Source organism: Chlorella variabilis, assembly GCF_000147415.1.
Source record: "Chlorella variabilis unplaced genomic scaffold CHLNCscaffold_24, whole genome shotgun sequence".
NCBI classification, from domain to species: Eukaryota; Viridiplantae; Chlorophyta; class Trebouxiophyceae; order Chlorellales; family Chlorellaceae; genus Chlorella; species Chlorella variabilis.
In genome coordinates, this window is record NW_005435064.1 from 54695 (window position 1) to 67964 (window position 13270).

General features: G+C 67.4%; 3 protein-coding genes across 3 annotated transcripts; 2 read left to right on the top strand and 1 right to left on the bottom strand.

The window, feature by feature from the left end:
* Positions 1-896: 896 nt before the first annotated feature.
* Positions 897-1163, bottom strand: CHLNCDRAFT_27193 (hypothetical protein; the record flags this gene model as incomplete). The annotated part of the gene is made up of 1 exon (XM_005844164.1): positions 897-1163. A coding segment is annotated over one exon (267 nt), but the record flags the coding sequence as incomplete, so codon positions are not given.
* A 1434-nt stretch (positions 1164-2597) lies between these two features.
* On the top strand, positions 2598-7885 carry CHLNCDRAFT_54625 (hypothetical protein; the record flags this gene model as incomplete). The annotated part of the gene is made up of 15 exons (XM_005844081.1): positions 2598-2607; positions 2699-2786; positions 2930-3137; positions 3290-3493; positions 4211-4491; positions 4602-4696; positions 4909-5228; positions 5358-5614; positions 5684-5814; positions 5972-6276; positions 6400-6522; positions 6692-7009; positions 7174-7294; positions 7457-7591; positions 7704-7885. The coding sequence occupies 15 exons, from the start codon at positions 2598-2600 to the stop codon at positions 7883-7885; spliced, it is 2778 nt and encodes a 925-aa protein (XP_005844143.1).
* A 1034-nt stretch (positions 7886-8919) lies between these two features.
* On the top strand, positions 8920-12104 carry CHLNCDRAFT_58968 (hypothetical protein; the record flags this gene model as incomplete). Its single annotated transcript, XM_005844082.1, has 6 exons — positions 8920-9049; positions 9265-9626; positions 9893-10030; positions 10155-10227; positions 10371-10811; positions 11635-12104. Exons 1-6 carry the CDS (start codon positions 8962-8964, stop codon positions 12102-12104), a joined length of 1572 nt encoding a protein of 523 aa, XP_005844144.1. The 5' UTR covers positions 8920-8961.
* Positions 12105-13270: the final 1166 nt, after the last annotated feature.

Consider the following 13270-nt stretch of genomic DNA (forward strand, 5'->3'; position numbering starts at 1 on the left):
GCACCGTCCCCCCCCCCCCACACACACACACACCTGCATCTGGCGCAGCGTCAGCGCATCCAGCGCATCCAGGTCGAACCCAAAGTCGTCGTAGGGCTGCAGGCCCGGGTGGTGCCCCATCACCAGCGCCACAGCCAGCTCAAACTGGTCCTGCGGCATGGAGGTGAGCGCCCGTACCAGCGCCTCCTGCAGGGTTGCAGACAAGGGCAAGGCCAGCTAAGCGGTCAGCCAGGCGTGGCGGCACGCAGGCAGCAGCAGCCACGCCACTGCACACGGGCCAAGCCTCCTGTACGCGTCAGCGACTGCACGCGCCCCGCGGCGTGCACCCTAGCGCCACGGCTGAGCCCGAGCCCCCCGGCACCTTCTCCTCCCTGCTGACGGGCTTGCACAGGGCGGCCGCCGCGCTGCGTGCATCCAGGATGCATGCCTGCGCCTCATCTATGTACTTGACCAGCACCTGCAGGCAGCGGGACGAGAAAAAGGAAGACGTGTTGGCATGCACGCAAGAGGCAACGCTGCCACCGGCGCTCACATGCCCACAGCCGACTGCAAAGGCCAGGTTGGCCCAGGCGCAAGCGCAAGGAGGACGCATCCGCCCCCCTCCCCCTGCCCCGCACCGCGCAGTGCTGCTCCAGCGCGTCGCCGCTGTCGCGCGCGCTGGCCTCCACGTGGCGCCGCCGCGCCTCCTCCGTCTGGTACTGCCAGATGGCCGCCTCCTCCAGCACGCGCGGCGTCACAGACACGGCGTACCGCTCCTCAAACCGCTCCTGCGCGCAGCGGGGGCCGCAAGGAGGCAGGTCAGCACGAGGGCGCCGCTACAGACGCTGCCTCATTGAGCGAGCTGAAACGACCCCTGCCCGCAGAACACACACAGACACACCCTGCCACCGGCATCCCTAGCCCCCACCCACCCACCCACCCACCCCTGCCACCCTCGCCCCCACCTGCAGCGTGTTTGCCATGACGTGCACGTCGCTGCCGGGCTTGTTGTAGAGGCGGGCGTTGTCAAACACGAGGCGCACGTCGGACAGGAACTCGTCTGGGTGGCGGTACAGCCCCACGTCGATGCGGCGCTTGATGGTGCCAAAGTCCATGGGGCGGGATACCGTCTCCGCGTAGTCGGGGTACTGGCGCAGGTCCACGGGGGCGTTGAATGGCCAGGACCACTGCGGTGGTGGAGGGGAGAGGGAGGGAGGGAGTGGGGTTGTGCTTCATGCGGGGGGATGCCGGAGGGAGCAGGGGTGGACCGCGGCGGGGAAGCAGGCAGGGATGGCGGGCTGGTACAGGTCGGCGCGGCATGGAGCGGTGGGGAGACGGGTGTAGCGTGGCGGCCAGGAACCCTCACCTTGTGCGTGGTGATCTGTGCCAGCGTCTTCTTGCAGTGGTTGATCAGCAGGTCGTTGCAGCGTTTGCGCCGCCACGCCTCCAGCTGTGGGCAGGAAAAGGCGGAGCAGGCCAGGGGGGCCAGGAGGGGCTGTTCAGCGCGGGAGGGGCGCGGATGGAACAGCGGCCCGCCCTGGGTGTGCACGCCAAGCCAAGCCGCACGACGTGTGTGCACGCCACCCCCCACCCACACACACCTGCGTGCGCTCCGCCTCGTTCAGCTCGCTCAGCGACGGCAGCGGCACGTCCATCTCGTTCCGCACCCGCTCCACCTGCAGACGAGGCAAGGGGCAGGTTGCAGCATCACACACGCGAGCCCGACTTTTCCTGATGCCTCCAGTTTGGCCCCTTCCAGCTCGCCCCAGCCCGGCTGCCATCCCCAAGCTCACCTCCCTCGCCAGGAACTCGACGTCGGTGCTGATGTCCACCAGGCGGCGCTGCAGCTCCCACCGCTGCTTGGCCTCGGCCTCCCTCTCCCAGCGGTCGCGCCGCCGCTTGCGCCGCTCCGCCTCCTCTGCCGTGAGCGCCGGCGCCAGCTCCACCGACGGCACCGGTGTGCAGTCCTCGCTGCTCATGGGAAGCAATGGCTCGGTGACCTCGCCCGGCAGGGAGGGCACCGCCGCTGCAGGCGCCGGAGCGGGAGCCGCCTTGCCTGCGCCACCACGCGGCGACAGCGGGTCGCCCGCTGCCTGCTGCTGCTGCTGGGCGCTGCCGGGCTTGGTGGCGGCGTCGCCGCTGCCCGGCCTGGCTGCAGGCTGGCCCTGGGCGGCCGAAGGCTCGACGAGAGCTGAATGGGACTTCTCCATGTTTCTGATGCCACCCCTGCGAGGCGACCCTGCCCTTGATAGGTGCCCCGCAGGAACTACAGTCGCAGATAAAGTGCTGTTCAGCTTGGCTGCCGGTGTTCTGCCAGCGGGGTGGGGGTGCCTTTGCCAGGGAAGTGCTGCTGCTGAGAGCGTGGATCGAGCGAGGGAAAGCTGCAATTTGCACGTAGGGGGTTGGGCCAGGGTTTCTTCGACTGGCGATGCAATTTCGGCTGAGTTGGCAAAAATGGCGGCGTGAGGATGAAACTATGCTTTGTGCGGCGCCCCTGTCCCTCTGAAGAGCCTGCTGTACGTCCCTAGACCGCTTGGCAGCAGGGCCACGGTGCACAGGCACCTGTGCATGCCCTCCTTTGCAGCATGGCGGCCTGCTAAGCAAGCCCGCATCCCAAGATGTCTGTAGGTGCGTTACATGCCAGCTCCTGCTGCCTTGTTGCAAAAACCTGCCGCCGCCCTTTGGCGCCCTCGCTCATGCCTGCGCCTGCCAGCTGCAGGGGCAGACGCGGACGAGCTTCTCCGGCAGTATGTGCAAGAGGCGCTGGCTGCAAAAGCCAGCGGCGGCAGCACCGCGCTCTATGACCAGTGAGCCCACCCGCCCGGCGGCGCCCTTGCTTGTTGACCCAGTCCCGCGCTGCACACGTGCCAACATACAAAACAGAACAGAGGAGGCGCTCGGAAGTTGTTTGCAGCGTTGATTGATGCACTCTGCCACCGTTGCTCTGCAGGCTAGTGAGCGAGGTGAAGCGGCTCAAGGGCGCCTTGCGGGGCGGCGGCGGTGTGGGAGCCGGCGCCGCAGCACCCGACCCCGCCGCAGCAGACCAGCTGACGGCGCTGCTGCGCGTGCTGGGTGCCTGCGTGTCGCTGGTGCACGAGCGCCGGCACGAGCTGCTGCTCAAGGAGCTGCTAGACACGCCGCTGTGGCAGGTCCCGCAGGTGGGCTGGCCGGCGGCGGCGTGCTTCTGGCCCTTTTGCCAGGCAGCCACCCCGATGCCTGAGCTTCTTTGAATTGTTGCCATCGCTCGGGGCGCAAACATTACGTCCAAGCTTGCCTCATCTCCGTGCCGTGCCCTCGCCCCCGCCTGCAGGCGCTGCGCCTGGAGCTGCTGGACTGGGTGGCGCATGTGGTGGTGGCCAACGGCGCCCTGGTGCAGTCGTGCCTGCAGACGCTGGTGTACAGCCTGCTGCCGCCGCCGGGGCCGCCGCTGCCGGACCCGCACCCGGGCGAGCAGTGGCAGCCGCTGGAGGGGCAGGCGCTCATACAGGACGAGGTGCTGGGAGCCACGGAGAAGGTGAGGGGGTTGGGGCCCAGGCACATGCTGTGGCTGCAGGCCTACAGGCCTGGGCCTGGGCAGGGAAGGAGTGGCGAACTGTAGCCAGCCTGTGCTTGGGGCACAGCAAGAGCTGGCTGGCCAAATGCCCCAGCTGGCCGGCGGCTCCCCTGCTTCATCGCACAGCCTCGGGTGCAAGCTGGCCCCTGCTGGCGGGAAGCTGGTCTGTCGGCATGGCATGCCTCGGCACCCCATCTGGGTGCGCCGTAGGGCGGTGGTGAGCCGCACACCAGCACCGCCTGGCTGCGGCTCCACAGCCTCGCCGAAATAGGCGAGGGCACGGAACCAAGCAGTCCATACCAAGTGATGGTGCAGTCCTGCTACGTGGTCAGCATTGCTGCACTAGCGGAGCAGCGTCTTGGAAGGCCGGTGCTGCGCGGAGCGGCAACTCCGCGCCAACCGCCAAAACATCCCACCATCTTTCCCCTGTGCTGGATGCACACAGCTTGGTTGTTGCTCACAGACCGCTGGATGGGGGATGCTTAGGTAGAGCGGTTGGCTATGGTGGCTGGCGGGCGCGCTATGCCGTCAAGCTTTGGCAAAGCCCTGCCGCTGCCATTGGCAAGTCGTGTTCAGACACGTCTGCTCCGATTTGTTCTGATGTTTGGCTGCCCAGGCGCCGATGCTGCCCGCCTGCCAGCCTCACCCCTGCATCGCATGCGGCCCCTTGGCCTGCAGGTGCTGGTGCTGGTGCCCACGGCCGGGTCGCGCCTGCTGCCGCTCGTGGTGGCCAACTTCCCCCACAAGCTGCGGGACCGCAACACGCAGTGCCTGTACCTGCGCGCGGTGTATGGGCTGGCGGAGGGGCGTGCCGGGGGCGGCATCCGCGAGGGCCTGCTGTCGGGTGTGCTGGAGCACCTCATCTCGATCGATGTGGAGATCAGGTGGGCAGGCGGCGTGGAGGGCTGTGGGGCAGGGGCGGTGGGGCGGTGGCAGTGGCAGACAGTGGCCGAGCGAAGGTGGGAAGGTGGCACAGGGCGAGCGCACGCCGTGAGCAGTGGCAGGGGCGCTGCAGCTGTCGGCTTTGCAGGGCTGCTCACCGCCGGTGCTGCCTTTGCCCTCGGCGCAGGTGGGAGGACATTGCAGAGGTGCACACGGAGGAGACGCGGGAGGAGGAGGGCGGGCTGCCGCCCGAGGAGGAGCCAGACATCTTCGAGCTGGAGGGTGAGGGCCGGTGCTGCCGGGCTCTCCTCAGCCCGCTCACCCGTAAACCTCCTGAGCTTGCCCACGGCGTGCCCTCGCCTGCCCGCTGGGTGGCGCTGTGCCGCCGTCAGCTTGCGGGCGGCAGCCCGGTGCAGATTTGATGAGGCAGCTGGTTTGGTGACGCTGCATGCGTCTCGTTCCTGCTGTGCTGCTCGCCCGCCCGCCCCCCGCAGGCATGAGCGAGCTGGATCTGGGCAACCACGGCGGCAGCAGCGGCGAGGACGGCGCGTCGCCGCGCCCCGCCGCGCGCGGCGGCTGGGAGGGCGGCCACGCCCTCAAGCACCCCGCCGCCGCGGCTGGCGGCGGCGAGGGGGAGGCGGCGGAGAAGCCTCGGGTGGATGAGACGGCCGACAAGCTGGACAGCATGATGGAGCTGACGTTTGCGCACCTGGCGGCGCGGCAGGCCGCGGGGCAGCTGCCCGGGGCCTGGGCCACGCTGCTGGGCGCGTTTGAGCGCTGCGTGCTGCTCACCCACCGCTCCAAGTTCACGCAGGTGGGCCCCGGCAGCACGGCAGCAGCACTCCAATGCCGCCACCAGCCTGGAGGTGGGGACGTGCAGCATGTTGCTGCTGCTGCCACTTCAAGACGCTGCTGGCCCCGCCCCCTGCCCGCCCGCCCGCAGTTCCTGCTCTTCTACGCCTGCCGCCAGGCCCCCGAGCCCTGCTGCCGCGCCTTCCTGCACCTCCTCATCAGCCGCCTGACCGACAAGCAGCAGCCGCCCATCGCGCGCTCCGCCTGCGCCGCCTACGCCGCATCCTTCCTGGCCAGGCGCGCGCCTGGCGGGGGCAGGGGGCGGGCCAGCCTGGGGCCAGGCCGGCGTGGGAGTGGTGCTCGTGCCAGCCAGCTTGCGCATCTGCCGCCGAGGGGTGAAGCGAGGCAGTGTGTCCTTGGCGCTGAATTGAAGCTGACCACGCTTTGCGCCGTTCCTGGCCCCTCGCCTGCCTGCAGGGCCGCCTACTGCCCCGAGGGCCTGGTGGTGGAGAGCCTGCAGCGCATCGCCGACTGGTGCCTGCGGTACGCCCGGGACGAGGACCGGCGCGGAGGCCTGCCCCCCATCCCATCCTCCAGCAGCATCGCAAGTGAGCTGCGCCCGGCGCGCCGGCGGGCGCCCACCCACGGCACTGGCACCCAGCCCGATGGCCGGGCGTGGTCCGCCTTGGGCCGCCGCCAAGCACAGGCGGGCTCCCGCCTCCACACCGGCTGACCCTGCCTCTGCTTTGGCCCCACCGCTTGCAGTGATTTCTTCTGACGCCAAAGTGCGGCACGGCGCCTTCCACGCCGCCTGCCAGGCCCTGCTGTACGTTCTGTGCTACCACATGGAGCCCCTGCTGCGCCCGCCCCGTGCACGCCAGCACAACCACGACGGCGGCGTTGGCGCCGCCGTGGCGCCCGCCGGCATCGGAGAGCCGGCGGCGGCGGGCGCGGCGGCGGCAGCGGCGGGCGCGGCGGGCAGCTTGGGCGCCAGCGGCGGCACGCCCGCATCTGTAGACACGCCGACGGGCATGCGGGCGCATGAGCGGCGGGACGCCACGCACGCGCAGGTGGGAGGCGCATCGGCGTGGCAGGTGCTGGCCTGGCCAGTGGTTCCCGCGCTCTACTCACCCCTCCCCCTCACCCTCCTGCTCCCCTCACCCCTCCCTGCCCGCCCCGTGCCTGCCCCGCAGCGCGAGGCCTGCGCCGAGGCGGTGCGCCAGCTGTTTTCGGGGCCCATGCCCAAGCTGCTGCAGCACGGCCTGGACCCGCTGAGCAGCTGCGCGCGGTCGGTGGTGGCAGAGTTTGGGCGGCAGGTGCGCCTGCCCTTGCAGCTACCTCCTGCATGCTGCTGGTCTGGGGGGCGGGCCAGGTGACCCAGCACCCCACCTCCACTCAGCGCAGCACGCTGGCACGCCGCCGACTGCCCGCCGCTCTTCTTCACCTCGCCTCCCTGAGGCCCCCCTGTTCCTTCCCCTGCTGCAGGCACGGGTGCAGGGCTTTGACGAGCTGGCCAAGATTGTGCGGGAGTGGGAGCGGCGGCATGCGGGTGGCGGCGGCGGCGCCCACGCGCACAAGCCCCCCCACCGCCAGCTGGAGCTCTTCTTCCCCTTTGACCCCTACCTCCTCCGCCGCTCAGCCTCGCACCTGGACCTGGGCGCCACATACGTGTGGTGGAGGAGGGGCCACCCCGCGGGCGCTGTGCGTGCCGACCTCGAGTCATCCGACACAGACTCTGACGAGGAGGAGGAGGAGGAGGAGGAGGCGGGGAGCGAGATGTCGGAGGAGGAGGCGGCCGCGGCGGTGCGTGCCTGCTGCATCCCTGTACTGCATGCGGTGCTGCCTGCCTGTACTGCATTCGGTGCCGCGGCGCCTGCCTGTGTGGAGCCCGCCTGCCTGCCTGCCTGCCAGGCCGGCCACGCACCCCTGCTCACGTGCTGGGCGGCTGCCCTCTTGGCCTGCTGCAGGCTGGGCAGGCGCTGTCGGGCCTGGATGACAGCAGCAGCAGCAGCAGCAGCAGCAGTGACGACGATGACAGCAGCAACAGCAGCAGCAGCAGCTCGGGGTACGAGAGCTCCTCCAACTCTGGTGCGTGGCGGCGGCGCGGTGCAGGGGCGGCCGCACGCTGGGCACACCGCATGTGGCCGGCTCTCTGCTTGCTCGCCCCGCCCTGCCCTGCCCTTTCCGATGCACTCCGGCTGGCGCACTCAGTCCTGGCCCCCTCCCCGTGCACATCACCCCTGCCTGCAGGCGACACTGACGACTTGAAGCGCACCCGCTTTGGCTCCGTGCCCGGCTCCAGCCTGGGGTCCGATTACCGAGCCCGCAAGCGCCCTCACCTGCCCGGCGCGCTCAAGGCGCCCATGCTGTTTGGCGGCCCGGCCGGTGGGTTTCAGGGCCGGGCTGCTCACACGACCGTCTTGTGCCTGCCTGGCTGCACTGGCAACCACATGCTGATGCCTGGGCCCACGCCTCTGCCCCTGCCACGCACCTGCAGGCTCCCCCACCCTTGGCTTTGCCGTGCCGCACCACGGCTCCCTCAGCAGCGGTGGCAGCCCTCCCTACGGCGTCAGCCCCCTGGGCGTGCCGCCCTTTGGCGCGACCAAGCTGCCCGCCTTTGGGGCCACCACCGGGGCGGTCGGCGAGCTGCACCTGGGCCTGTCGAATGGCCTGCCCTGAGGCATGCCGTTTCGGCCTCGTCTGCTACGCCAGCAGAGGATCTGCAGCAGCGAGGATTGGCAAAGAATTTGATTCTAAATGGTTGTGGTTGCTTCACAGTCAGGACACGCTTGATTGCTCAAATGTGCAACAAATAAAGTGAGGCCTTCATTGGTGGTAGGCGCGCGCTCTGGCGGTACAAAAGCCGTTACTGGAAATGAAGAGGCGGGCTCGCTGGTGTGCTGTGAAGAGCCTGTGGCCAACTTGTGCACATAGCTCTCAGGCTATCAGCGCTGCACTTGACAATGACAGGGGTCACGAGGAATGAGGGCTGCGGTTGCACAACGAGGCTGGCAGCAGACAGGCATGCCTGCCAGCAGCCGGCAGCAGGTGGCGGCAGCTGGCGTCGGCAGCTGGCGTGCCCACCTGCCGCCAGGGGCGACTCGAGGCCTGCCAGCTCCCAAGCCTCGCCCTGCACGTTCAGCCTGCTGCCGCACAGTCCCTCTGCCCAGGCCAGGCCCTCCTCACGCCGGTCTGCCGCAGATGAGCTACCACTCGCGGTGGTGGGGTGAGGGTGAGCGCCGTGACATGGCGGTGGAGCCAGGGCAGCTGACGGGCACAGGCACGCAGGCCTTCACTGCCACCGGCATGTCATCACTACCGCCGTCCAGCTGCGGCGCGCCAGCCGCAGGCTGACCCACAGGCGAGCTGTCTCTAGGAGTGAAGTCGGGTTGGGGCAGTGCCGCCGCCACAGCCCGCTTCAAAAGGTCGGGTGGCAGCCCCGCCCAACCGCGGCCAGCCTCTTTCTGCGCTCACACCGTGCAGCAGAGACTCTGTGTGCAGTCTCTGAAGCGAGCACACAACTTTGACATGGGCGTTGCCCTCTGCTTCTGTCGCCCTACCTCTGCCATGGCCCAATCTACCAGCTACCAGCAGTTCACCTGTCGAATGCAATAGAAGGGGCTGCTGCCGAAATGTTGCGTCAGGTCGACGTGTCGGCCGACCGCATGTGTTGCCCAACACACATGAGCTGGCCTCCCCATTTCCGATCGAGGGGTTCACTGGAGGACTGAGCGGGGGCGTCCCGGAGTTGAGGCATGGCGTTGGCAGTCGGCGCTCCTCCTGCGTGCAGAGGAGGGGGGCATGCCGGCTGCCAGGGGACAACTCGCTGTGCGGGCGCAGCAGGTGAGCGGGGCTTGAGGAGGCAAGGGCCCTGCCCTTCCGGGGGCGCGCTGGTGCAGCAGCGGGCAGCGGCGGGCGGGCCCACATGCGCCAGCCCACAGGCAGGCCACTCTCGTGCACCTGAATGGCAACGAGCTGTATTTGGGGGCTGCTCCACATGCTGGGGATTCCACTGTGTCCAAGCCATAATAGGTCCTGCTGCCCGTGCTTTTGTGCAGTCCGGCCTGGGCGCCGGCGAGTGCCCGCGGCGGCAGCCCGGCGCGGTTTAACGCCATCCGCGGGGGTGCCAGCTGTGGGCCCCGACCTAGAATTCCTGCGCTCTGCTGCGCCGGCAACCCTGAGCCAGGAGGAGCTGGGCAAGGCGGTGGAGGAAGCATTTGAGGAGACTTTTTGGGGCGCGCTGGCGGCCCCGCGCGTGCTGGACAGCTACCGGCGCCTGCTGGCGGGGCGGGAGTACGAGAGGCACTGGCCGGGTCTGGGCCTGCAAGTGGCCAACAGCTACATCAAGGGCCTGACAGCGGCGCCCCTCCCCGACATCCAGGCACCCGGCTATGAGTGGCTGCTGGCAGTGGAGCAGCAGGTGGGCGTGTGTGCAAGGGGTGCGGTACAGCGTGCACAGCGGGTTGTGTGTTTGGGGTGCGGCGGGCTCTCTCCAGGTTGCTGTTGCTTGGTTGCTGCGTGGCTACCACCTGCATCCCCGGCATGCAGCTGCACTGGAGCGACCCTACACACCGGCTCGCCTCGTTGCTCCCTCCCCTCTGCCCCTCCTTCTCGCCCTGGCTTGCTGTCCCACCCATCCGCCGTCCTCTTCTGTCTCGTGCCTGCCCCCCCTCCACCGCATCGCAGGCGGATGCGATCCTGCGAGAGTTCCGCGAGGTGACAGCCGACGCGGAGCTGGCGGCAAAGGGGAACAACATCTGGGTGCCGGCAGTGCGGGGCGATGCGGCGGGGTATGGAGACGACTGGCGCACGCTGGTGCTCCAGGTGAGAGGGGACAAAGGCGGGGGAGGGAGGGCGTGGTTGTGGCGTGGCTGTTGCTGCTGACCTGGTTAAGCATGCCGCCGGTGCAAGCTCACGCTGGTGCATGCCGTGCCACGCTGGGCTGCAGGACCGTGGTCACTGGGACCCAGACAACGCCCGCCTCTTCCCACGGACCGTCCAAGTCTTCCAGGACCTCAAAGGTGTGTGCGCCATCCGCCTGCTGCTGCCCGGCCAGAGATGCAAGCCGCCGCGCAGCGCCAGCCGTCCACTCGTCCCACCTGCCCCTGGCCCAGGGATCACGCGCTCACGGGCCTCCCTTCTCCACCCACCCCTCCCGCGGCAGCGCCCACGCTGGAGGTGTTCTTTGCTCGCCAGCCCGCGGGCACGGGCATCAAGAGCCACACCGATTACGTCAACTTCATACAGACCTCGCACCTGGGCCTGGACATACCAGCCGGCGACTGCTGGTTCAAGGTGGGCGACCACGTGCGGCAGTGGGAGCAGGGCAGGGCCGTGGTGTGGGACACCAGCTTTGTCCACGAAACGTTCAATGGCGCCGACCGCGATCGCATCGTCCTCATCATGCGCCACTGGCACCCCGAGGTCAAGCCCCTGGAGCGCCGCGCCGTGGGTTTCCTCTTCGACTGCCTGGATGCGCCCAGCCTGGAGGGCATACGCGCCGCGCAGGCCAGGGCGCAGGCGCGGCTGGGCAGCGTGGCCCACGCCGGCGGCAAGGCCGCCAAGGCCACCAAGGGCAAGGGCAAGAAGAGGGGGGCTACAGGGGGTGGGGGAAAGGGGTTTGGGGCAGCGCCGTGATGTCTTCATCCATTCATTCTTCGCAGCGTCTCTCTTAGTATTTGTAGCTTGTCTCACATGGGGCCATGCAAGTAGGTGAAGCATCATACCCATGCTTGCTCCTGCCATTCATGCCCCAACCAACCATCATGTCCATTCATGCACCAACCAACCGTGTCCATTCATGCACCTGTTGCTCTCCACCCAGTTTTGCCCGACATTCCTTTGCACCGCCTTCCATGCAATTTGTGTGAAATCCCGTCATGTTTTCCAATATTCTCTTGTAACTGAACTGTGCTGAGCTATGTTTGGCGGTTCATGATTGTGCAAGCACTGCAAATTGCACACAGGATGTGACGCCAGCGCAGCGGCCACCTGGCGCTGAGTGTCATGACACGCAGCTGGTGGGCCAACAACCGCCAAGGTTAGCCCAACCGGAATGCTGCCATGATCTCTGGTGCCGCCCTCGGTCGCTCCTTTCAACCGCTCTTCAGGCCAGGAGAGCAGCGGCCCACCGCTCACCGCCCCCAGCAGCATCCAGTCATGGCCCGGATTCCTCTAGAGGTCGTAGTGCGACCTGTGAAATCGCAGCAGCAGCTCGAGGAGTTTAAGAGCGTCACCGCCGCTTACTTAGGTGCTGGCGCTTCTGCGGCCGTGTGGGCGATACAGGATGTGTTCCGATTGGTTGGATGTCAGTTGCGGGCGGCACAGCGCCATTTGAGTCGAGTTACTGCCCATGCCGCCACTGCCGCTGCCCTTGACCCTCTCGCTGCCCCGACCGGCCTTCTTCCTGCCTTCTGTTGAGCATGCAGAATGGTTGGGAGAAGACCTTGGGTTCCAGGGCATTGAGCGCGAGCTGGCGAGCCTGCCTGGCAGCTATGCCGCCGAGGCGGGAGGCAGCATGCTGCTGGCGTATGCGGCGAGCGGCAGCGGCGAGGAATGCATCGGCGCCGTGGCGCTACGGCGCCTGGCCGGGCACACGCCCACGCTGGGCGAGGGCGACGCGGTGGCGGGCGTGCCGCTGGCAGAGGTGTGCGAGATGAAGCGGCTGTTTGTGCTGGAGGGGCACCACGGGTTGGGCGCTGGCGCGGCGCTGGTGCGGGCCCTGCTAACAGCGGCGCCACTCCTGGGCTACCGCCTTATGGTGCTGGACACGCTTGAGCGGCTGTCGGGGGCCAATCGCTTGTACAGCAGGCTGGGCTTCCAGCCCTGCAAGCGCTACAACGACTGCCCGCTGCCGGGCGTGTTGTACTTCGCTTTGCAGCTGGGGACGGCCACGTGAGGCGGCCCTTGCCAGGCCACTGGTACCAAATGTTTGCAATGAACTGTTCTTACCCTTTCTCATCTGTATCTTTATTCGATGACTAGCACTGCAATCGCACCGACCACCTGCTTTCTGTAAACGTCTGCCCTGTCGTCATGGGAATGTTACAACACCTCAACCCCCAACTCACGCAGCCGCCTCTCCACCTGCGCCAGGCAGGCGCTGTTGGCATCCAACTCTGCGGCATGTGGCAGTGCTGCTTCGCCGTCCAGTTGCTGACAGCCATTATGGAGGTGGCGCTGTTCTGCCACAAGGTCTCGAAGCACCGCCGCCACGCGCTGGAGCCTGAACATGTGATGCCAAGGGCTACTGAGATTGCAAGTTTTGAGGCTGGTGAAGCCATCATCAGCCACCATCCTAGATGGGCAGCGCTGACGCTCGCTGCTGCTGCCTGCTTCCTCTCTTCCAGCTGCCATTAATGCCTCTTGCAACTGGCCTGGTGCTCCTTCATGGCGTGGGCAGCTGCCGACTCCTGCTAGCTGGTGCAGACTGCTCCGCGCGATACAGCGCAGCAGAACCCCAAGCCCCGCATAGTCCATGCCCGCGTTGGCCGCCCAACTTCTCTGAACCAATCGTTCAAACTCAGCCAGGCTGCAGGCAAACATGAAATGGTAGCAATTCAGAAACCAATCGGCCTCTGCCAAAATGACCTAGATTCCTGAAAAAAGGAGAGGGCCGGTCTTGCCTGCAAAGCTCCCGGCAGTCCTCGATGCCCTCCTCAGCCTGCTGCCGTTCCAGTCGCAGCAGCGCCCACGTCCAGTGCACGTTGTGGCCATTGAGCCAGTTGTGGTTGATGCTAATACAGTCGTCGACATTCTCCACTGCAAAAATATCGGGGGCAGTACCCAACACGCAGATGTCGGGAAGAAGGTTGGAATGCTTCAGCGGAGGCCACGCTGCTGTGGGTTGGCAGGTGCAAAGAACATGGCATTGGGCCTACCCGTATGCCACCAGCCTGAGGGTACAAAAATGGCGTCGCCCGGATGCTGAACCACGGTTACGATGTGCGAGCGTGCCTCTTCAAGTCGAGGGTACAGGCCTGCATGCACGAGAAAGGGCCGGTCACTGCACACGGTCACTGCACAGGGACTGCCACTGGGACATGCAACGCCTAACTTGCATGC